The sequence below is a fragment of the Sphaerodactylus townsendi genome, linkage group LG08, assembly GCF_021028975.2.
Source record: "Sphaerodactylus townsendi isolate TG3544 linkage group LG08, MPM_Stown_v2.3, whole genome shotgun sequence".
Lineage (NCBI taxonomy): Eukaryota > Metazoa > Chordata > Lepidosauria > Squamata > Sphaerodactylidae > Sphaerodactylus > Sphaerodactylus townsendi.
In genome coordinates, this window is record NC_059432.1 from 90,772,727 (window position 1) to 90,795,908 (window position 23,182).

Here is a 23,182-nt window from a genome sequence, read left to right on the forward strand (position 1 = left end):
GGATAAATTGTTTGGCTTCAGTCCAGGACCATTTACAGGATAATCCTAAAGAGAACTCGGGATTCTCCTCAGGTCAGTTCACTGGGGCTTATTCCTAGGAAAGTGGTCATAGGAGTATGTTTTCAATTAGCGCTGCGCTCCAAAAATGCCCAAGAATTAAAAATGGAATGGAAACAAATTAAGTAGATTTTGATTCCTTCTCAAAGTGCTAAATGGGATTTTCTGTGCTCCACAAATATCTGGAACTTAGTTGCAATTCATCTGTACTGATACCTAGCAAGTCAGAATTTAATTTGTGTTTGCAATGCCAAAGGACATTGTTCCAGACTACTGTTTACGTTTTTGTGTTGTGGGTATTCTCACAACTGGAGGTTTCCTGTTCTGGGTTCCATTTCCAGCATTGGTTTTGTAAGAAATTTTAGCCTTTGCATGGCTGATGGACTATTTCCACTTGGCATAAGCTGGATATATTTACCGGTGTGCCTCAGTTTCACTATAAAATCTTCACAGGTTCATTAGGTTTTTTTTAACTTCTCTCGCTCTCATTGCTTCTTTTTCACCTTTAAAAGTTGGTAGCCCTTCAAGCACTACTGATTTTCGTAACCAGTTTTCACATGACAATACTTTCATGGGTTGCACAAAACTCAAATGGCGCAGCTGGGGGGGGGGAGGTGAAAGTTGCTGGAGGGTTTTGTTTTTTTGCTAGAACTTCCTTAATAGCTTGCCTCTATAGAATAAATCTACTCACTATTCCATTATTCCTTCCCACTTTCACCTTTTTTAATATTCCCATTTTTCTGTGAACTGTTCAGGCTGTTGCTTAATTGCTAATATTAAACCTGGAGTCTTGAAACATTGAGAGTCGATATGACCCAGTTTCCTCTTTCCAAAAGAGAAGAAGAAGGGTTTGGGATTTATACCCTGTCTTTTTCTCCTGTAAGGAGACTCAAGGCAGCTTACGAAGACCTTTCCCTTCCTCTCCCAACAACAAACATCTTGTGCAATAGGTGGGGCTGAGAGAGTTCCATAGGATTGTGGCTAACCCAAGGTCACCCAGCAGTCTTCTAGTATAGGAGCAGGGAAACAAATTAAGTTCACCAGATAAGGGTCTATCGCTCATGTGGAGGAGTGGGGAATCCGGTTCTCCAGACTAGAGTCCACTTTTCTTAACCACTACGTCATGCTGGCAACCATTCTTAAGTATACTGTATGAAGGTAAGATCTGGTCTATCCCCAAACATTCTCACTTCCTCTATAATTCCAGACCCAATCTAGTATATACTGCTCTCTGAAGTCCCATTAATCATTATAATGCTTACAACCAACCTATTTAAAAACTTAGAATATCAGAGCAGCTTAGAAGCGCTTAACTTTGGTTGGACCGTACTATTACATTCTAAACAAATCCAAATAGTTGGGTTAAGCCAGGCTGATCGTCTATTGAATTGTTTTGGAATCATAGGAAAGCAGCCCCCCTGCCCTGACCTTTTGGGTCTAAAGGTTAATGTGGGGGAGGCTTGGCCCTATTCATGCAATGGGGCAGAGTCACCTTTGAATCTCTCCAACTCAACTAAGTGGCCTCTATCCATGAAGTTCTGAAGACTTAAGGGGACTTTTATTAAGTGGATGGTAATCTCTGCTAGTCCCGCCTGATGCCAACTGAGCCCTTGAATTTTTTCCAGAGCTCAACCCTCAGGGATAGTATGAAGCGTAACTGGGGGTCTGCAGTGGGGAAGGGGGGGATATATATAAACTATTATCTCTTAAACTTAAAATGGTCTATTTAACCACACATTTGGATGTCTTTGGGAGAAGATCTACTGAATTCATGCATCCAGATCTACTTATGTCCCCAGACAGACTCTTCTTAGTTCTAGATGTTCACTGCCACCATCTCATGCCATGGGTTTTGTCAAATGCATGTTTTCCCCTGTCATTCACTCTCCTTGGAACTGCCCAAGTAGGGGAGGATGTTCTGCTTAGCTTGAAAATCTGTACTAGCCATACTGTTGTCCATCTTCACCAAGACCGGCCTCCCTGGCAAAATATCAGTGAATAAATTAGGGCAAATTTAATTGCCCTTATCTCCAACATATTTATATTCAAATCCTGTTCACCCATTGACTCATGACCCCTGGACAGAATGCTCCAAACAATGAGCACCTCATCCAGCTAATGGGGCATCTGATATTACAATCATATCGTGTGCTCTGATACCAAAGTCCATCCCCATGAACAAGATCTCTGGATCTGTCCAAATCCACAAAGATCTAGCAATTGATCTGGGGATGGTAATGCTGACATAAGAAGAGTCCCACTTTGGCTTAATTTTTTCCAAAAACCAAAGCTGTAATGATGTCATATTCAGCCTAGCAAAGGGGCACACTGCTGTTGTAGATGCCATCTGCCCCTAGAGACACTGAATCTATTTCACCCCTTGGAACTGATTCCTCATAAACTGAGTCGCTTAAGCCCTAATCCTATGTTCCCGCTCCTCACGCAGGAAACATTTCCTTTTTGTGGGATCTGGCACCGCTTCAATAAACTATCACATGTGTAAGTTGTAACTTAGATTTTTTTTTCAGGAGATAAACAGACCCAAGTCTTCACAGGTTTGTACTACCAATGCAACATGGATAAATGGTACAACCTCTTAATCTCAAAAATGCCATGACAGGGGCTGCGCATTTGGTAAACACCTGTCATGCCACTGATAACCTAAAGTGAAAAACCTGGTATTAGTACACTCACCCTCAAGTATGTCCTATGGTCCACATGGTTTGCTTGCCCCATGGAAATAGGTGTCCTTGAGGTCCAGGATGGTAAACCAAACATCTCTCTTCAGCAATTGCATTATTGCTGGTAAAGATACTGTGTGAAATTTAGAAACATAGGAATGTTTATTCAAGTTTCTTCCCCATCTTTCTATACAAGAAAAAACCAGGAGTAGAACCCAGGATCCCTTTGCAGATCAAATACTTCTTGAATAGCTCCTTAACTTAACAGCTGCTGTACCTCCTTCAATTCAGGTAGGGTATTATTCCATTAACCAATTAAATTAGAGGTAACAATTTAAACTCCAGGAAGTATCCCAATTTAAGACAAAAGGATGTCAATGGGCAGTCAAGCCTGGGAGCAAAAACTGGGTTACTATACCTGACTTGCATGACTCAATGCCCCTTCTGCACATGCAGAATAACGCACTTTCAATCCACTTCCACAATTGTTTGCAAGTGGAGTGTGCTATTGTACACAGTTGCAAAGTGCATTGGAAGTGGATTGAAAGAGCATTATTCTACATGTGCTGAAGGGGATGGAGGCTAGCTGCTTACTACTGTTGAGCAGTAACCACCCAGTGAAAGCCAGTGTGGTGTAGCTGTTACAGTTTCAGACTACAAACAAAACACACTTTCAGAGAAGGCTTTTGTTAGTATCTCATAGGACTTTGCCTTCCTGAGATTTATTGACTTTTTGAATTAGTACAGTTTCTTCTCTTCCAAAATCTACAGAAAAAAAAAAAAGCAGGGAGCTAAAGATAACAGCACACTGTTATCCCTTAGAACACTATAGGGATATAGTGTATCCCTCACTCCTATAGGTGGCGCTGTAGATTGTTCGGGCACTTCTACTATGCCCCTTGAGGCTCCGGAAACACTTACCGGCTCAGGCAGGAAGTGGGCTGCGGGCAGTCCCGGCGTGACTTTGAGCGAGTCGGAGTGGGGGGATCATCCTGTTCGGCATCATGTTGAGGGGCCGGCGGATCGTGGGCTTGACGTTGCCTCGGCTACAGGTACGTGAGAGACGGACTGAAGGTGGGCGTGGGATTAGAGAACTCAGTTGGGCCTGGGGCTGTTTCCATGGGAACTCAGCCTCCAAGGTACCTGGGCAGGTGACAGGTCTGGGGCCTCGGCTCAGGACCAGCACCGTGTGCTTGTGAGATTAAAAGTAAGTGGTCGGAGTTCGTTGCTTGCTTATCATGTTTTCTCTTTAACGGTTAATGCAGACGCATGCTAGATAGATACAGACCATAAATGAACATTTATTATATTATCTATTATATATGTAATATTAACAATAAATATAATTTATTATATTTTATATATAAAATTATTATAAAAGTATAAAATGTAAATACAAATATATTTCTATTATAAATTATAACGTCACAGTATAACTTTACCATTTGCATCATTTTCCCTAGGCAAGGTTGCCAACTTTGGCATGATAAATTACTGAACATTTAGGGGCAGAGCATGGGGAAGGCGGAATCTGGGGAGAGAGCTCAGTGTAAATATGATGCCTCTCCAAAGCTGTCATTTTCTCTAGAGGGAGAGATCTCTGCAGTCTGGAGATCAATTATAATTCCCAGACCTCACCCGGAGGTTACTAACCATGTCCTTAAAATGTAATAGATTTATCATGCATCTGTAGTGTTCATGAGGTGTCTTGCAGCTTTGGCCTCCCAACTTAGAATTTTAATGTTCAGTATAGTCAGTTTAACATTAGATTTGAAAGCAAAGCAAGTACTTAGGTACTGGACTTTTAACGTATGCTATTTGGAAAAAAGAACTGTGAGATCATAGTGACAAATTGTGTATGTATATAATGGATCTAGAGTTTTATCACTGTCTGAATTACTGGCTAACAGTATGGAATATGGTATTTCAGACAAAATTCCACTGATTTTTGCACATCTGAATGACCATCAAAACATAAGGATTGCACTTAACTGATGATTTTTCTTTAAATGTTATTCTAAGAATATCTGCTTTTTTTATAAAGGGGTGCGTGCTTTGACAGAAATTGCTCTTCTGTGTTTGAGAAACAGTCACCACTGCTCTGTAATAGTTGCTTTGGTGCAACAATTCCATTCTCTTATAAACTGCCAGATTTTCAGTTTCCATAGTTAAACTTTAGAAAACAAAAGGTGGAGTAGCAGAACTTGTTTATGACAAGCACAAGATTGTAATGATCTGCTATGAAACTCCAAGCCCTGATGAATGGTCTGCTTAATGCATGTTTCACATTCTGCTCATTTGGGCATAAAGCTGTTGTGCACTTTTGTCTTATTTGCCCAGTATTGCATCACATGCCGTTGTTGCAACATACAGTGTTCATTTTGTGTTTAATGTTTACCAGCATACTATCCAAAAGGATTTAGGTGGCACATTCACATATCAAACATGAATATAAATCTGTTAGGTGCCTTGCACAGTTTTTATCCTTCACAACTTATTTAACAAGAGGTATTTATCCAATAGTTTTCAATGAATTACCTTAACTATTACAGGTAAAACTCATGGAGCTACAGAACCATTTTCAGTTTAATATTTTATAATATATTGCAAAATTACATTGAAAGCGCCTATTTATTTAGTAAATTTCTATCCCGCCCTTCAAATACACATTAGGACAGGTTATATAATATAAAAATGCATCTAAACATTACAATAAAACATCGTAAACATATTGTTGTTGTTGTTATTATTAATTCGATTTAATAGACCGCACAATTTCCGAAGGAGATATAAAGTATCTCCTAAGAACATACCTAAAAACAATCAAAACCAATACCTCAAACCCTACCCCCTCCCTAACTCCCCAGAGGCAGGTTCCAAAAAGTCCGTGGTCTGGGAGTAGATGGCATAAAACAGTTAAATACCCGGGAGAAAATGGAGGTCTTTGCCAGGTGATGTATAATATTGCCAAAAGATGTATAACATTGGCACCTGTTGGAACTCCAATTGAAGGTTATTCTGTAAAGTGGACTTGCTGTGATAACGGCATGTACGAAGTATTTTGTCTTTGTAATATTGTTAACATTTCAGCTGCTTTTGAGTGGTTGCCGACAGTGTTCCTCAGGAATCATTCCCAATGAGAGGATTCGCAACATTGGGATTTCAGCACACATCGACTCTGGCAAGACTACGTTAACCGAGCGAATTCTTTTCTACACGGGCAGGATTTCTCAAATGCACGAGGTAGGTTTGAATGAGATTGGATTGTCCTGAACCTTCTATCTGACCTTGTAGTTTTGGTGATCTTGCAGAACTTAAAACTTGCTTCCGTTTCTGTGCTGGAATACCAGAGGCAACTTTTCACCATTCTTAAAGATGACAATTTTATTTATTTATTTATTTATTTACTGTCAAGTCACAGCTGTAGTGTTTTCAAGGAACATTCAGCTGGCAGGGGCTGATGGGAATTGTAGTCGTGAACATCTGTAGTGCCATAGGTTCGTCACCACTGGCTTATCCTAAAAGGAGACTAAAAGAGACACCTTGGAGCAGGCCTGTTACCTGGCACAACATTTATATGTGTGTGAGAGAGAGAACACTCACAAACAGATTGAGTTGCAGAAACCTCACTACACTTTCTCGCACACGTAGGTAAAAGGGAAGGACGGAGTTGGCGCCGTCATGGATTCGATGGAATTGGAACGACAGCGCGGCATCACTATCCAGTCTGCTGCAACTTTTACCCTCTGGAAAGACATAAATATCAACATCATTGACACACCAGGTAATGATGGCACGGATTTTAATTCTTGATGTGAGCAGCATTTTGCATGAAAAATGACTGTCACAGTGTCACTGACTTTCTTAGGCTGATTTCATTGTTTTGCAAACAGTACTGACTTCATAGATTTGTGACTCCCCTGGTTTATAAAGAGAGTAAGAGTCTTCAGGTTGACTTTAAAGTGAAAGGGTTGGTCAGTCATGTGAAATGCGTTCCTAGGTATACTACTTTTCACATCTGAGGTCATGTATTACATGTCATGATACAGTTCTGGTATGTATGGCATGTGGGCCTTGTGCCATACATGGGGAGTTACTGTTTTTGTGAAATAGTTACTGCGGACAACTGCATTCTTATTAATGTTTTCTTTGTCTTTGGTATATTCTTCACCAGCACTTTCCCAGGCATTTGTTTCGATTAAATTTTCAAGTGTCTCCAGGATCTTTTGTCTGCAAAAGGGTGGGGTTTTGAAGAGGAAGGTGTTTAAATCGTCCGTGAGGGTTCAGAGAGAAGATATCAATACTTCCAGTCCTTAAAAGTATTACAGTACAGGAGAGATGACAATACAAAAGAGAGTCTTGTCAATTGAAGATGAGGTTGCAAATTTCCAGTTCTGGCAGTGAATTCATAATTGTGCAAAATGTGTGCAATGCTCCCCATCACAGGGAGAAAGCCTGATCTGTGTACACTTGTTCACATATAGCACCTGCATACACCTTCCGCAGAAGGGTGTATTTGGAGGTGGAGCTTATTTTCTCCCTCCCCCATGTTCATTTTCTCCAGAATGTCACATGGAAAGTCTGTTTCATATGAACTCTCTTTTCTGGGTCACTGGTATTAGTAACACAATTCATCATTGGGTTGATTTGGGAGGAGAAATTCTCTCCGGGGCAAATTAATTTTTTTGGTAGTACCTTTGTAATCCAATTTTCTGTATACTTGTTTGTTGACCCTGGAGTTCCACAATATAGCAGTTTTCTGCCTGAATTTGTTACTCAGCATTTTTTAGATGCTAATACTGTAGCAGGTATGAAACTTTTTCAACTTATTGAGATTTTCTCCCATTTTTGAAACTAAATATTCCCGGTCTGTTTTTGTTTTGCTTTTCAGGCCATGTTGATTTCACTATAGAAGTGGAAAGGGCCTTGAGAGTTCTGGATGGAGCCATCCTGGTGCTGTGTGCCGTTGGAGGGGTTCAGTGCCAGACGATGACTGTGAATCGGCAGATGAAGCGGTACCAGGTCCCTTTTCTGACCTTCATCAACAAACTGGATCGAACGGGCTCAAGTCCAAACAGAGCTTTGCAACAGCTCAGGTGCAGTCAGGGGCAGCCAAGGCCTTAGATCATTACTACTGTTGCATTATTTCATTATTTGTGGTGTATATCGTTTTTAGATGCTCCTGCCTTAATAAATGGTTTGGCTGGTAGAGCTTCTTTCTTACCTCATAGGATTTTCTTTCTCTTGTGGTTTTTGACTTTGACTTTGGAGAGAACAATTTCAGGTGTTATGTTTCTTTCACTTGTGATAGAATTCATATAATGTGTTGTAATGTACTACAGTATCTTGAGAACTAAGCTCTTGAGAACTACAGTATCTTGAGAACTAAGAATTGATGAAGGTGGCTGAAATGAGATTACATACGGATTCCTTTTCCCACTGCTGCAAATATTTTAATGTATATATTTTCTCACTCCTGTTCAACATTTTTGTTAATTGTTTAATCTTCTGTGGAGTAAATAATTGTTAGTGCATTTTTCTCACAGGTTATTGTGATTTTGGTTGGCTTTTTACACTATGGTCCCTTTAAAAAATTATTATTTTGTGATTTCCTCAGTTTTATCTTTTCAAGAAACTGTGGAATGAGTGTATGGCTGGTCCACTGAGAGTAATAGTTGAATGGGGTTTGAATTCAAGCCCCCGCTGTCCCAGTCCAGTCCTCTAATTGCTACATTTAGCCTGTCAATCACTGACCAGTGTTCAGCTACCTCCCTCCCGCCCCTCCACATACTTAGAACGTCACAGAATGCTTAATCCAAGAAAGGATCGTGGGGTGGGGGTGGGGGGATTTATTAATGTAATTCCACCCCAACTGTGAAGATTGGGGTTTTACAGAAGAAAAACCTGCTCCCCATCAGTAAAATTGGTTCAGTATTTTAAATGCCATCTGGAACTCTTCCTACTGTACTGCAGAATGCATGCAAAGTAGGACTGAGCCATTATCCTCAGCTATTAGTTTGTTCAATAGGATGGGAGTTGGTATGGAGGCAGGGTCAGCAGGAATATCCACTTTGCTTTCTGGTTTACAATCCTAACAAGGATGCCCTTTCTGCTCTCAGATGCCACTTAGGCTTGTTGAAGGTTCCTTGCAGTTGAACAAATGTCCCTACTTATAATGTCCATATATTTTTACTTTACAGATCCAAATTAAACCAGAATGCTGCCTTGATTCAGATTCCAATGGGACTGGAGGGGAATTTCAAAGGGGTCATTGATCTTATTGAAGAAAAAGCCATTTATTTTGAAGGTGATTTTGGGTAAGTGTTCTGAGCAGTGTTCTGAGCAGTTTCAGAGTCTCAGGTTTTTATCGTGCTGTTGCAGCAGGTGGCTTTAATTTAATCTTTTGCTTCCTAAGTAATGGTTGGGGTCTCATGCAGGTGTTACATTCGTGGAGAGCAATAAGAAGGTCTGCTTGAAAGTAAGTCCCATTTGGTTTTCTGGGAGTCACTCCCAGAAGTATGTTCCTAGGACTGTAGCCTTGGCCAGCCTTTACCTCTTAACTACGCCAACAAGTGCCAACACTCCCAGCCAGTGAAGAAGAAGAGTTTGGATTTTATATCCCCCCTTTCTCTCCTGTAGGAGACTCAGAGGGGCTTACAATCTCCTTGCCCTTCTCTCCTCACAACAAACACCCTGTGAGGTAGGTGGGGCTGAGAGAGCTCCGGAAAGCTGTGACTAGCTCAAGGTCACCCAGCTGGCATGTGTGGGAGGTCACAGGCTAATCTGAATTCCCCAGATAAGCCTCCACAGCTCAGGCGGCAGAGCAGGGAATCAAACCCAGTTGCTCCAGATTAGAATGCACCTGCTCTTAACCACTACGCCACTTCTCTCTGCTATCTACTATCTACAACTAGCCTACTATCCTTAAAGGATCCATCAGCACAAACTTAACTGTAGCTAAAGCAAGCCAGAGTTTTCATCTTCACCAGGATTTAAAATTGACAGGCAAACATTGGTAAAGGCTAATGCTAGCCTAGTGATTTCAGATTTCAGAAACCTTTAATGGGCATTAGAAAAAGTCCCAAAACAGTTAAAACTAAATAAAGTTACAGTTAAAAGAACATTATTACAAGGCATACCATATCCCCTCTCAGACGTCTCCTCTCCAAACTAAAGAGTCCCAAACGCTGCAGCCTCTCCTCATAAGGAAGGTGCTCCAGTCCCTCAATCATCCTAGCAAAGGTTTAGTTAATTCCAAACTCACTTTTAACTCTCTGTGGCTGCCAATTGCTAGTTCCCCTTCCTTTTTTTCCGGAATTTAAAACAAGCAAAATAACATTGATGCTTCAGAGTGGATAAAGATTGCATTGTCCAGTTCATCTTCACATTTGAGAGCTGATAAAGACAGAGTCATCGATCAGTGATAGTACAGTTCTGTGCAGAATTACTCCAGACCAGGTCCGTTGATGTCTGTAGGCTTAGTCTGGAATACGTCTGTAAAGGACTGCACTATAAATAAGTCAGGCACAGTCCATATGGCATATATTCTGGTTTTTAAAAAGAGAGAGAGAGACAGATTGGGTGCAGCATTACTAGCCTGTTGATTTTTACAGCAATAATTAATTATATTTTTAGACCGCCCTCCCCAGTAGGCTCAGGGCAGTGTACATCATAATTAAAACATACAATAAAATATAAAACAGCCCATCCTTCAGAAGAAAGGTTCCTGACATCTTAAGGTTCAAGTTTAATGGAGTGTGGAAAGGGGGCCTGCGCCAACGCAGAATCAGGCCACAGAAGAAAAAATGTTGGTGCAGTGGGAAAAGAAATGTTATTGTATTTCACTCCTTTGCATGCAGCCCCCCCCCCCCCTTAGGATATCTTCAAAAATATATGCAGAAGACAGGTAACTCACCACAGTGTGTTCTGGCCATGATGAGACTATAAAACAGATGCCAATGTACGACAAGATATCTAGTCATGCCCGCTATAAAAATCTAGACTCCTGTTTAACTTTTTGGGAGCCAAAGTGTGAAGATCTGTTCTGCTTCTTTCCTTAACAGCAACTTGTCATAATGACTCATCAACTTTTTGAATGACCCAGAAGATAATATCAGTAGGACCAAGATTGTGTTTACGAAACTGTTGTGCTAAAGGAACACATTTTTTTTTAAAGGAAAATATTGCTTTTATGTTCAGCAATATGGCTTTTAAGATTTCTTGATATTTTCCTAGATGTATTTTATTGCAAGAGCACTTACGAAAACAGCTTTTTTGGTATTACTTGTGGTTAGACCTTTGAACTTTTATTGTTTTCTATCTCTTGTAAATTCCTTCATATTATAAATAAGCTTATAGCATGTGCCATTACCACAGGAAAAAAGACCCTTTTGAGGGCTGACTGCTGGTAAAACTGGCTGATTGCTAGTAGGTAAAGACGTTTTGCTCTGTACTAATTCATCTCTGAGATTAGACATTCTTTTAAAACAGGCAGTAGGGTTCTTGTCATACCTGGTGAATCTATCCAACATACTCCAGAATTGAAATATGCTTTTATGGAGTCCTGATAAAAGCTGTACACCAGCCTCTCAAAGTCAACTTTTTTCTGACTTGAAAACAACTTACCGGTATCTGTTCTTGAGCTAAAGCCTTGGGAATATTATGGTTGTAATATATAGTTAGGGTACCCTCTAGCAATCACATTATGTCCCCAGACTGGGGCCTCTTTCTGGAAGTCTTGTGTTTTAGTACTGTTTCTCCTTAATCTAAGAAATTGACTGTATGGTAATTTTCTGTTAATATATGGTGAGTTTCAAACCTTTAAAAAGGAATCCTTATGTGCAGTTTTTTTATACAGCCCCATATAGCTCTTCCTGTCTTTGATGTTAACCATAATAGCCTGAAAATTGATCTGTTCCATATGTAATTCAAACTTTATATTCTCATCTTGCAGTTAGGGAAATCTTGCAGTTGATCCTGGTTTCCTCTCCATAATAAGATTGTACCACCATTTGATTATGTGATCCTTAAAGGGGTTATCACTAGAATGGACTGTTAATAATAAAAGAAGAATAGTCAATATGATAGAAATGTGGTCTGTGCACCACAGTCCCAAGAACCTCTTTCAGATTGGAATATGCCCCTCATAAAATCTCACTGGAAATCAGAGACTGCATTTTAGTCAACGTAATTTCCACTTAATCTACAGGTGCGAAAAAGAATGATCCAAAGCAATTTGTCATTTCTATAAGTGGCTTAAGTTGGGGTTTTTTTGTTTATCACTCAGACTTTAGGGTTATGGCAAGTTTTTTGTGTGGTGGGCCACTAAACTGGCCATTTGTCCTCTCTACCTCTGTAGCCAAACTGTTAAATATGGCGAAATTCCTCCAGACTTCAGAGCTGAGTGTGCAGACCGGCGTCAGGAACTGATTGAGTGTGTCGCGAATTCTGATGAACTACTCGGAGAGCTTTTCCTTGAAGAGAAGATCCCAAACGTGGCTGATTTGAAGGTAGAAACTTTGTGTTTTTATCTGATTGCTTCTTTAAATTTTTGTTTTAGAATTTAAAAAAAATGAGTTGGGCAGTAAAACTTATGAGCCCCTTGGCGTGTCTGTTGATGAAAGGAATTCATTTAAGCCATGTGCTAAACAGCTGTACTGCCAGGGGACGCAGGGAGGGAGGGTGCGCCCTTGGTTCTGTGCAGCATTCAATTGAAGCCTGCCTGCTGTACAAAATGGGAACACTGTTGGTGGAACTCAGCACCACTTGGCACAGTTCTGTACACATTTTTTTAAAAAGCCTAAATGAATGAAACTAGTTTGATGAACCTGCCCATCAGCTGAAATTGTCATACTTTTAAAAAAATCATATCGTTCTTTAGTTTTAGCGTTCTCTCTCTCTGTAAGTGCATGCATATGTATAAAATATGTTTGAGCCTTTAGAACACTTTATATACACAACCGAACTCCCGCCTGGTTTACCAGAAATGCTTGAAGTTCTTTTTGTTGTTTCTATAATGATTGGGATTTTATGGGGATGGGTTGCTAGCCCAACCCTCCTCCTTTCACATCTGGGCTTGGGAAACACTCGCCCAAGACTGGAAATGCTGGAGAACATTTGTTGCCCAATATGCTACTTAGCATGGGAGGAACCAACCAACCAGCCAGCCAGCCAGCCAGCCACCCAGCCACCCAGCCACCCAGCCACCCAGCCACCCACCATATAGCAATGTCCCCATCTTATCAGTTAGGTATGGGAGAGCAGGTTTGATTCCCCGCTCTGTCACTTGAGCTGTGGAGGCTTATCTGGGGAACTAGATTGGCCTGTGCATTCCAATACTCGCCAGCTGAGTGACCTTGGGCTAATCACAGCTCTTCAGAGCTCTCTCTCTCTTTTTTAAAATAAATTTTTGTTGTATAGTGTAATTATGTTACAGATACATGCAGTGCTTTTAATCAAACTATACATTTCTCCCTTTTTCTCCCTCCCCCCCCTTCTTCTTTCTCGGTTATTCATTCAAGCAGCAGAAAGTTCATTCTTCGGATTCTTTTCTCCCATATTTCTTCGTTAAATCCGGCTTCTCTCATCCAGTTCTCAAAGGTTGACCATATCTTCGTGACGTCTCTTAATTTTTCTTGCCATAACATATTTTTTGTCATCATCTCAAAAATTTCTAGCTGTATTTGTTCCCATACATATTCCAACCATTTTGAGATTGTCCATTTCTTATTGTCTTTCCATTCCAATGCAATCACTGCACGTGCAGCTCTAATCATAATTTTGTACATTGGTTCATAACTTCTATTCACCTTTTTTTCTTCAAGTATACCTGCCATTAATAAATCATTATTTAAATCAATTTTAACTTTTACTAATTTTTCTATATACTTCAAAAAAATTTCCCAAAACTTTTTTACCTCCTTACATTCTATCCACATGTGGGTGTAGTATGCTCCCAGTTCACCACAATGCCAGCATCTTGGGCATAAATCCTTAATCATATAGGCTAGCTGTATTGGGGTTCTATACCATTTAAAAATTAGCTTTCTCTCCAGTTCTACATATTTTTCTATCTTTATCTTATTCATGCTATCTATCATTCTTTCTATTTTTTGTTATCAAAGAGTTCTTCTTTCTCCCTTCGGAGCTCTCTCAACCCCACCCATCTCACAGGGTGTTTGTTGTGTGTGTGCGGGGAGGGGGGGTTGGCATTGGACTATGCCCTTTTTTCACTAGTGGAGAAGGGTCACATTTAGAGGCAGAGATTGTACTCTGCATACAAAACAAATCAGGTTCAGTTTCTGATATCTCCAGTTGAAGAACCTGTCTAGAGCCTTCCAGTCATACCAGTTCAGTGATCAAAGACTGCTTCTTGTGTTCATGTGCACAGAAGCTGAGCTTCAAGGCATCCTTGAGTGTTGTTAAAGTGGTCCTGATCATGTTACATTTTCATGAGATAATAGCTGAGTCTGGATATTCAGTGTTTTTTTAACAATTATAATCCATGAAATTTAAATTGCTGCCAGAATCACAGTCCTTCCATAACATTCAGTCCTAACGGAGATGCAGAATCCAGCTGGCCAAGTGAGCTCCTGCTGTAATAGTTGCAATCCCATTCAGACAGTTTGCTTCTGATAATTGCTGCATTCCTACACACTAATGACACTGACTCCCAGTGAGGCCAAAACACCCTGGGATGACATGGAATCGGTCATATCTAGGTCTGCCAACAACCTGGAGAGAAAATGTCCTGTGCCCTTAATAGAGGCCTAATGGGTGAAAGTGGGCAAGTGATGTTTTTCACGAAATGGAGGTAAATAACATCACCTGATGAAGAACATCTGATTAAGCCTGTTAAAGTGACAGGTCATTTCCCCCCGTCCAGATGGTTGGCAATTGTAGTCATGTCTCGGTCTCTTCCTCTTTGCCTGCTGCTGGGTTGGCAGCTGGGTTCTTCAGCTGGTGGCTTCTATTCTAGGGGAGACGATAGGCAGAGCATCGATGCTGAATTCAAAGCATCTGAGCGCGGTTCTCTCCATGAGCTAACTTTTTACTAGCTTGGATTGAACAAGTTATTGGCAACTTCTTCTGCTGTAATATAGACCTGCAAATAGGGTTGTTGTGTGGATGGCTGTTTTTTTTCAACCTGTCCTGCACTTGAAGCAATTGAAATAAGAATGATTGGGTAGGAAAGTCACACTCCTATTAATTCATATATCCATGTTTCATTCAGGGAAAACCTTGTTTGTTTGGAGCCTCACCAGAGGTGGAGTGCTCATGGGGACCTGTGGAGCGGGTTTTGCCCCAGGGGCCATCCCCCCCCTTATGCCTCTGAGCCTCACATTTCATTGCCTTTAGAAACTGAACTCACTTGCAGCATTAGCCAGACTACGTCTGCAATATCTTTGCCATGATACTTTGCTGCTATCCAGGGAAGCCACAGGCTTTCTGAACTTAGCATTAATAGCTGCAGATGACGAGGTTGATAGGCAGCTGGTGGAAATCAGCTGTCAAGTGTCACAGACAAAGTTGTGACAGATCCTAGAGGTCACTGGCCATTTCTTATAAATTTGCATTTCCTTATCCATGTAAATACGATGTTTGGCGCTGCAGGGTTGCATTGCAGGATGCCCTTGGTAGCTTTGTCTGCTTGGGCACAGGAGTTTACTTCCAGGTGGATTGTTTGGTGGTATTTTTGGCCATGCTGTCTCAAAATTTAAGTGTGATTGGTGTAAGCAGACACTGTTTCACCGTAGCTGAACTCACTCGGGCAAGGGCTGAATTTGGCACAGGGACTTGATGAGCACGGAAAATGCAGCTTCAAAGCTGGAAACCAACCTCCTGTTACCCTGGTTAGCCTACTTGATGAGTTTGCAGTCTGGAGAATTGCTGCCTGTCTACCATTATGTAATGTTTTTCCACTTGGTTCCATTTCTTCTGTGGCATTTACGAGAAAGAAGCCTGTTTGAAATGCCTGCAGAATGATCCGTTGCTCTCATCTGTTCCCTATGCACTGGGAATCCTGTTATAAGAGTATTTGGAAAGTTCTGGCCTGTCTGCTAGCGTTTTATATTATCCCAGTTCCAACACAACCTACATGATTTAGACTGCACAGGTGTCAAACTCGCGGCCCTCCAGATGTTATGGACTACAGTTCCCATCATCCCCCTGCCAGCATGATGCTGGCAGGGGATGATGGGAACTGTAGTCCATAACATCTGGAGGGCCGTGAGTTTGACGCCTATGATTTAGAGGAACTGGGGATCTGCATACCTGCCAACCTTTGAAAATCCAGCAGAGATTTATAGCTCAGTCCAAACAAATCCCACTATGTTCAGCAGGGGCAAGTATTCACAAGATCGCAGTGTTAATCTTTTCCCCCTCCTTCAAAAGCGTTGCATCCTTCCAGCTTTCTCAAATGTCAAATCTTTTGAAGTGTACTGAAAGCAAAGCTAACAGGAAAAAGAAGTTATTGATGTTCTTCTCCTAAATACTCGTTAGGAGCCAAATTGCCAAAATACTTCATGTTGCCATGTTTGATGAATCTGAACAAAAACAGGTGACGCTTTTGTGATGTATCTTTTTCGAATCATGCCTGGACTGAGTTACGGTTGATACTAAGTTGGCTTAAGAAAGCCATGTGGTTGTATCGAAAAGAATCATGAATGTGTTGCAGTATTCCAGAATGAAATAGGCTGGAGCGAAAGTAGCAAGTAGGATTCAGACCCCAGTAGGAACATGGCCTTTGTTTTGTTTTGCTGTCAAGGCACAGACAATGTGGCAATCCTGTAGGTTATTCCAGGTAGAGACAGTCAGGCATGACTTGCCGTTGCCTGCCTCTGTGTAGCAACTTCAAATATTGGCAAGTATGTAGATCCTCAGTTCCTCTAAATTTGGTGTCTGGCCCTGGAACTACCCTGTTTCTCCGAAAATAAGACATCCCCTGAGAATAAGACGTAGTAGAGGTTTTGCTGAAGTGCTAAATATAAAACATCTCCCGAAAGTAAGACGTAGCAAAGTTTTTGTTTGGAAGCGTGCCTGTCGAACAGAACACCAGAGCATGCAGCTGTGGAGTGGAAAAATAAGACATCCCCTGAAAATAAGACATAGTGCATCTTTGGGAGCAAAAATTAATATAAGACACTGTCTTATTTTCGGAGAAACACGGTAGGGTAATATAAAACGCTAGGAGCCAGGGTGGAACTTTCAAAATACTCGAAAACAGAATTCCCAGTGCATATGGAAAGGGCTGACTCTGTTTAGCTTCCAAGATCTGATGAGATAAACAAATGCAGCGCTGGGAGTTTTGTGCATAAAGTACTTTTACCATTTCCTTTCCTGCCAAGTTGCAAATAAATTATGATGCCCCCCCCCCCCCCCCCCCATAGGATTTTCCAGGCAAGAGTGATTTGCCACTGCCTGCCTCGGCTGCGTTGGGACACTGGTATTCGGTGCTGGATTTGGAGGAAGAGAGGGCCCAGCCTATTCCGCTTGTGAGGCCCCTCCCAATCCCCTACCCTGTTGACTAGAAGACGGAAGAGTGTTTTAAACAAAACTTGAGTAAAGCCGAGGGTGAGGACAACTATTTAAAATTACCTTGAGCTTGCTAGCACCACTTTCAAATCTTTTGGTTATGCTTAGATTAGAATGCGAAAATAAAAAACAAAATTAGCCCTCAACAGTTATTAGAAAGGAAAACTTGAAGGAGCATTCTCACAAAATGGGGTCCATTTAAGTTAAGTCCTGAAAGAACAAAATCAATACAGAATTCAATGCTAGTGTTGATTCATTAACTTAAGACAGTATTATTCTGAAATGGAGTGCAAGGAAAATTACTGAAGGGTTGTTTAGAGACTTCATTGTGTTATGACAGTGTGTGTAAGAAGGCCTGTGACAGAGTCAAAAGTATTATGCATCTTGGCCAAGGCTCCCAAGATTTTGAGGCCCTAGGTTTCAACCTGCCAAACCTATAAGTAAATCTGGTCCTGCTGGTATTCCTTGGTGGTCTCCCATCTAAATGCTGGCCGGCGCCGACCCTACTTGGCTTTTGAGATCTGACAAGATCTGGCTCGCCTGGGCTATTAAAGTCAGGGCCCTTTTACCGTGGAGTGCTTTTAAGCATCAATGTTTGTTCTGTTTCTCTCTAGCTTGCTATCAGAAGAGCAACACTGAGTAAATCGTTCACGCCGGTGCTGGTAGGAAGTGCTCTCAAGAACAAGGGAGTGCAGCCTCTGCTGGATGCTGTTCTAGAGTACCTCCCAAACCCGTCGGAAGTCCAAAACTATGCTCTTCTCAACCAAGAGTGAGTACCCAAAGGTGGAATGGGAGGAGAGGACATTTATAGGGCTGACCTAAGTAGAATTGTGCCCTTCTAAGCACTGAGAGCCCCATGTCACAAAGTAGCGCTGCAGTCGAAATTCTGCCCATGGCCTGCATTCGAGTCTGAGGGAAATCAGTTTCAGGTTGACTGGGCCTTCCATCTTTCTGAAGTCAGTTAAATGGGGATGACTGGAGAAGGCAATGGCAAACCACCCCATAAATAAAGTCCTCCTAGTAAACGTCAAGATGTGACGCCATGGGACTACCTTTACCTAAGAGCGCTGAAGTTGATATGCTGAGAAAGGCGGGATTCTATTTAGAATGACACTGTTAGTTTCATTCATAATAGTTCAGCAGTTGTCACCTTTATCAGAGACTCTGATACTTCCACGTACTTCTGGAAGAGAGCTGGGTTGGCCTCCAGCTGTTAGAAGAAGAAGAGTTTGGATTTATATTTTCCCTCATTGATAAAAGACTATTGAAATGCTGTAATTTAGACTTCTCCTTTGGATTTGTCTCTAATTCAAGGAACTCCCAGGAAAAATCCAGGTTGTTGCTGAGTTCTGCCAGAAACGACTCCCTGCCTTTTTTGGGCTTGGCGTTTAAACTTGAGGTAGGTGGCATATTTCTCCTTTATTTTTGTTGTTCGATGTCTCCTCTGCAGCTGAGTTGTTGTCTGTGTGGCAACTCTGGCCTAGTTGTCAGTAGCCACTTGTCAAACACTTTGAGGAATGATTTGCACTGATCCGTCTTCTCACTTTGCTGGAACGTCTCGCTTTTGGTTCCCTTCGTTATGACTGCCTTTTGTCCCGCTGCAGGCTGGGCGATTTGGACAGCTCACATACGTCCGGGTGTATCAGGGGATGTTAGAGAAAGGCGATTACATCTACAACACCCGGACTGGGAAGAAAGTGCGAGTGCCAAGACTGGTCCGCATGCACGCGGACATGATGGAGGTGAGTGTGGCGTCTCCGTTCAGGAAATGCTCCAGATCCAGTCTGTGAGAGGCTTTTGCGTGGAGTGGAGCCTCTTTCAGTTGGAGGATCCAAAGCTAGCAAAGAGGCAGGCCGCCTTAATGCAGCAAGATGGTTTGAGTTTTATTGAACTCCTTATATGCACCGTGGAATTTCTTTTCCACATAATACTACTACCAAAATTTCATCTTCGAATTCACGGTTACATTCTGCTTCCATTTTCATACCCTGCTTCAACCTACAGTCTAGAGCTGAGAGGGCCACATCTAGTAACCGGTCAACAAAGGATGACTTCTCCCAACAGCCCTTTTCAACCCCAGGGAAGGATTGCTGAAGAGAAGGGAACAACAGAAGGATCTGGGGGTGGATCCAGGGAAGAACATCTTCTTCTGCAGCTCTTGTGTGACTGGAGATCCAAGAAAAAGGCTGCAGTAGCTACTTGTGTTTAGTCAGAGTTATTGTGTCCCCACTATGTTTCCTGTTGTGCAACCACTTGGGGGGCACTATAGTATATAGGAAGGAGAGCACTATGTGTCACACAAGGACTTGTGCTAACAGAATTGAGCTGAGTCCATTTAAGTTTTCAGCTGATCCTGCCCCCCCCCCAATTTAGCTCTTGATCCCAAGGATATCCCCCCTTAGCCTTTTTCCCATGTGACCCTTCAAGCCTTGGCTACAGAGGCTCTTTCCTGCTTCGTTCCTTGTGTACTGCAGTCAAACAGGATTCAGATGATGACACACATAAGGGAAGAACTCTTTAACTCTTCACACAGGGCATGGAGTTAAGAGTCCTTATTCTGTGTCTTGAAGTAAGTATCCAAAATGCATAACGCTGCAGAAGAACGCTGCCAACGTTTTGCCACCAAGGAGGGTGTTCAACCCACTAAACCCATAACTGTCTTAAAACATTGCAAGACGGAAATGAATTTTCTAATTCAATGGCGGGAAGGCTGTCATACGACGCTTTTGCGATGCCAGGCAGTTCCATTGATAGGCTATAATTGAGAAACTGTGGGCAGATTTCCTTTTAGTGCAACCATACTAGAAACGCCACAGTATGGTTTTTTATTCATCAGTTTTATGGGCTGTGAAACTAATCCATGTAGGCTTCTTATGCTGGTTGGGATGGACCCTCTTGTCTAGTAAAAATCAATTAATATAAACGAGGGGTTTTCTCACTGCTCTCAAATGGCTGTTAGCCTAGCATACCTCCCTGTTCACATGAAACCTGTTAGTTGGAGAGGGCTGCATTGAAAGTTGCAAATGTTAGAACGATCGTTATTTCTTTTAACATGATGCCTGCTCTCGCCTAATACTAGAAGTGCTTATAATGCTGTTGGGTTTGTTTTTTACTAGGATGTGGATGAGGCATATGCAGGAGATATCTGTGCATTGTTTGGCATTGAATGTGCCAGTGGCGATACATTCTCCGATAAATCCAACACTGACTTTTCCATGGTAAGTTCTTTCCTGATTACATGACTACAGTTTCCTTTGGATCGGGTTGATAAATGAGCCCTTTTATGTGTAGAAAAGAAGTCCTTTTCTCTCTTTTTTTAAAGTTGTTTTTTATTTTCAGAATGCTGTTGCAGCTATTACAAAACTTCTAAAACTTAAGGACGTATAAGCTCACACTGAACAATAGTTCCAAAAACTGCCAGTGTGAAAAAGCAGGGTCACCAACGTACAATATGATGTGTACGTTGCATTTAAAATATGGTTACAAACAGGATCTGTTAAATGCAAAGCTTTGTTCAAAATTCTGATGCTCTCCAAAAAGATATGGTCCGTCTCAGGAGATACTTCATCTTTTGGGTGCTTCTGGAGGGGAGAGGATGAAATAAGCCCCAGGCTTGAGAATTTCCTCTTTCATGCTGCAGTTAGCAAAAGTGTCATCTGAACAGTTCCCCCAAGTGAAGAATATGGGAATGTTTTGTTACGCAGGAAATATAGTGCATGCCAGCCATTTCACATGGGACAAGCCAGCTTTTCCGAGTAGTGTGCATTTAGAAGGACATCACTAACCAGTCTCTGCTTCCTATTTGACCAACATTATGTGTGGAATTGCTTTGTTCACTCTACGAATCTTTTGGCATGCCCCCTCAAAACATAATTCCAAAGCAGAGGTTGTGATAGTGTGATGTAGCAAAACTGAACAGGACTCTGGTAGGACCTGAAAAACATTTATTGGACACCTTCTGGTGAATTGAGCTCTGACATGTGGAATCTTATGACTGGAATAGTCTTTAAGCGACTACCAGGCTCCTGTTTAAATTTACACAAAGCCCATAAGGGGCAGTCTCCTCCCATCTTCATATGGAGTATTCCCATGGTCCTTTGCAATGGCTACAGTTTTTTCCAGACCCTAGAAAGATCATTTCTGGAATCCCAGGATCTGTGCAGAGGAACAATCATCAGGGTCAGTGGTCTGAAAGAATAAGGTGACAAAACTGCCCTTTCCCTCAGCTGTGCTGCACTTCTGGCAGATAAAGGAACAATCTCAACTTATTTCCTTTTTTAGCCCCCCCTTCCCCCGTTCGCCTGTTTCTCTCTGCATTTCCTGTGACCCTGGGACTGATGTTTCCAGTGGCTAGAAAGACCCTGCATCAATGCAAAGGATTGTGGGCATTCTGTACCTTAAGTGCACACAGCTGTTAAGATACTGCCCACTGGGCATGGCAGAAGTGTGTCTGTGGATGCATAAGCACCGCAGTGACTTTCTTTGAGGAGTCATTTTGCAAAGACATTGACTAATGGTGCAAAAGGTTGCCGTGAAGAGAACTTGCCTGAAATATCACTTAAACCACGGCCCTTTAAAAGTGGAACTTTTGGAGTCCAGCATGTCAACCAAGGGGAAAAACTTTGTGCTGTTAAAGCATCACTTCTGGTTCTTCCTAGTGTTAAGTTTCACATACCTTTCACAGAATGTATACTTTAAACAGCAGTTGGTATTATGAACATGCTTGACACACAAAGAAAAGGTTTTTGCAAAGATTGTTTTATATTGAAAGTGGTATTTCATCTTTTTTCCAGGAATCAATTCATGTACCTGATCCTGTCATTTCAGTGGCAATGAAACCATCCAACAAGGTATGACTGAAAAATGGCCATTAGTTAATTATTTACTTAATTTGGGATGAAATATTGTAGTCTTGTTAGGTTTCTAGAAAGGAAAATAGACAGATGTATTTGCATTCATTAAAGCATAGGAGTGTTTTAAAATTTCAGATTTTTGGCACATCCTTAATTTGAGCAACGAGGGTGGCATACATGGTTTTCCTCCAGCCTGCTCTTTTATACTCACAAGGTTCCCATGAGGCAAATTAGGCTATTTGTGAGTGACTGGCCTAAGATCACCCAGCAAATTTTATACCAGACTGGGGATTTGAACCAGAGCCGCTAATTCAAAAGTAACCACTACACCATGCTGACTAACTTTTCTTCAGGAAGGTGGGTCACATTTTCCAGTGTGAGGGCTCCTCTTCGGCTGATGGACTTTGTGCTTTAGCCCAGTGATAAAGTTGTGGCCAAAGGGGAGAGGTTCCCTGTTTGAGCCATTGTGGTGTAGTGCTGAAGTGTCAGGTTGTGACGAGAGGTCAAGGTTCAAGTCCACACTCAGCTACACAGCTTACAGGGGACCCTTTTGCCATTCACAGCCTAGTCTACCTCAAAAGGTCATTGCAAAGATAAAATGGAGGTAAAGAGAATCAAGTATGCTGCCTTCCTTGGAAGAAGAATGGGATTAAAATGTTGTATGTAGAGAACTGGTGGTATCCTGAAGCGTGTGAACTGCTTACGGAAACTGCCCGGTAACACAGGTATAGGTTTGCCAGAAACAGAATTCTTTGGCCTTTCCTCTCACTGAATAACTGATATTGTGGATAATATACTGGATTTTCCCCTTGTTTGTTAGAACGACCTGGACAAGTTTTCAAAAGGCATCAACCGATTCACCAGAGAAGACCCTACTTTCAGAGTTCATTTTGACACCGAGAGCAAAGAGACCATTGTTTCAGGAATGGGAGAACTACATCTGGAAATCTATTCTCAGGTGATTGATCATTAAAAGCTACACTGGTGAGCTATACTTCTGGGTCTCCGTAGTGGAAGCGTTCCTTTTAATTCAGGGTTGAACAGTATCCTCTTCTAACT

General features: G+C 41.7%; 1 protein-coding gene across 1 annotated transcript in view; it reads left to right on the plus strand.

The window, feature by feature from the left end:
* Positions 1-3,677: 3,677 nt before the first annotated feature.
* The window catches only part of GFM1 (G elongation factor mitochondrial 1), a 38,455-nt gene continuing 18,950 nt past the window's right edge, over positions 3,678-23,182 (plus strand). The window contains exons 1-12 of the mRNA XM_048505522.1: positions 3,678-3,790; positions 5,829-5,981; positions 6,390-6,522; positions 7,630-7,834; positions 8,939-9,055; positions 12,097-12,247; positions 17,885-18,039; positions 18,585-18,669; positions 18,875-19,012; positions 20,387-20,488; positions 22,064-22,120; positions 22,944-23,081. Coding sequence (XP_048361479.1) covers positions 3,743-3,790; positions 5,829-5,981; positions 6,390-6,522; positions 7,630-7,834; positions 8,939-9,055; positions 12,097-12,247; positions 17,885-18,039; positions 18,585-18,669; positions 18,875-19,012; positions 20,387-20,488; positions 22,064-22,120; positions 22,944-23,081 — 1,482 coding nt within the window. The 5' untranslated portion in view covers positions 3,678-3,742. The remainder of the gene's footprint in view (positions 3,791-5,828; positions 5,982-6,389; positions 6,523-7,629; positions 7,835-8,938; positions 9,056-12,096; positions 12,248-17,884; positions 18,040-18,584; positions 18,670-18,874; positions 19,013-20,386; positions 20,489-22,063; positions 22,121-22,943; positions 23,082-23,182) is intronic.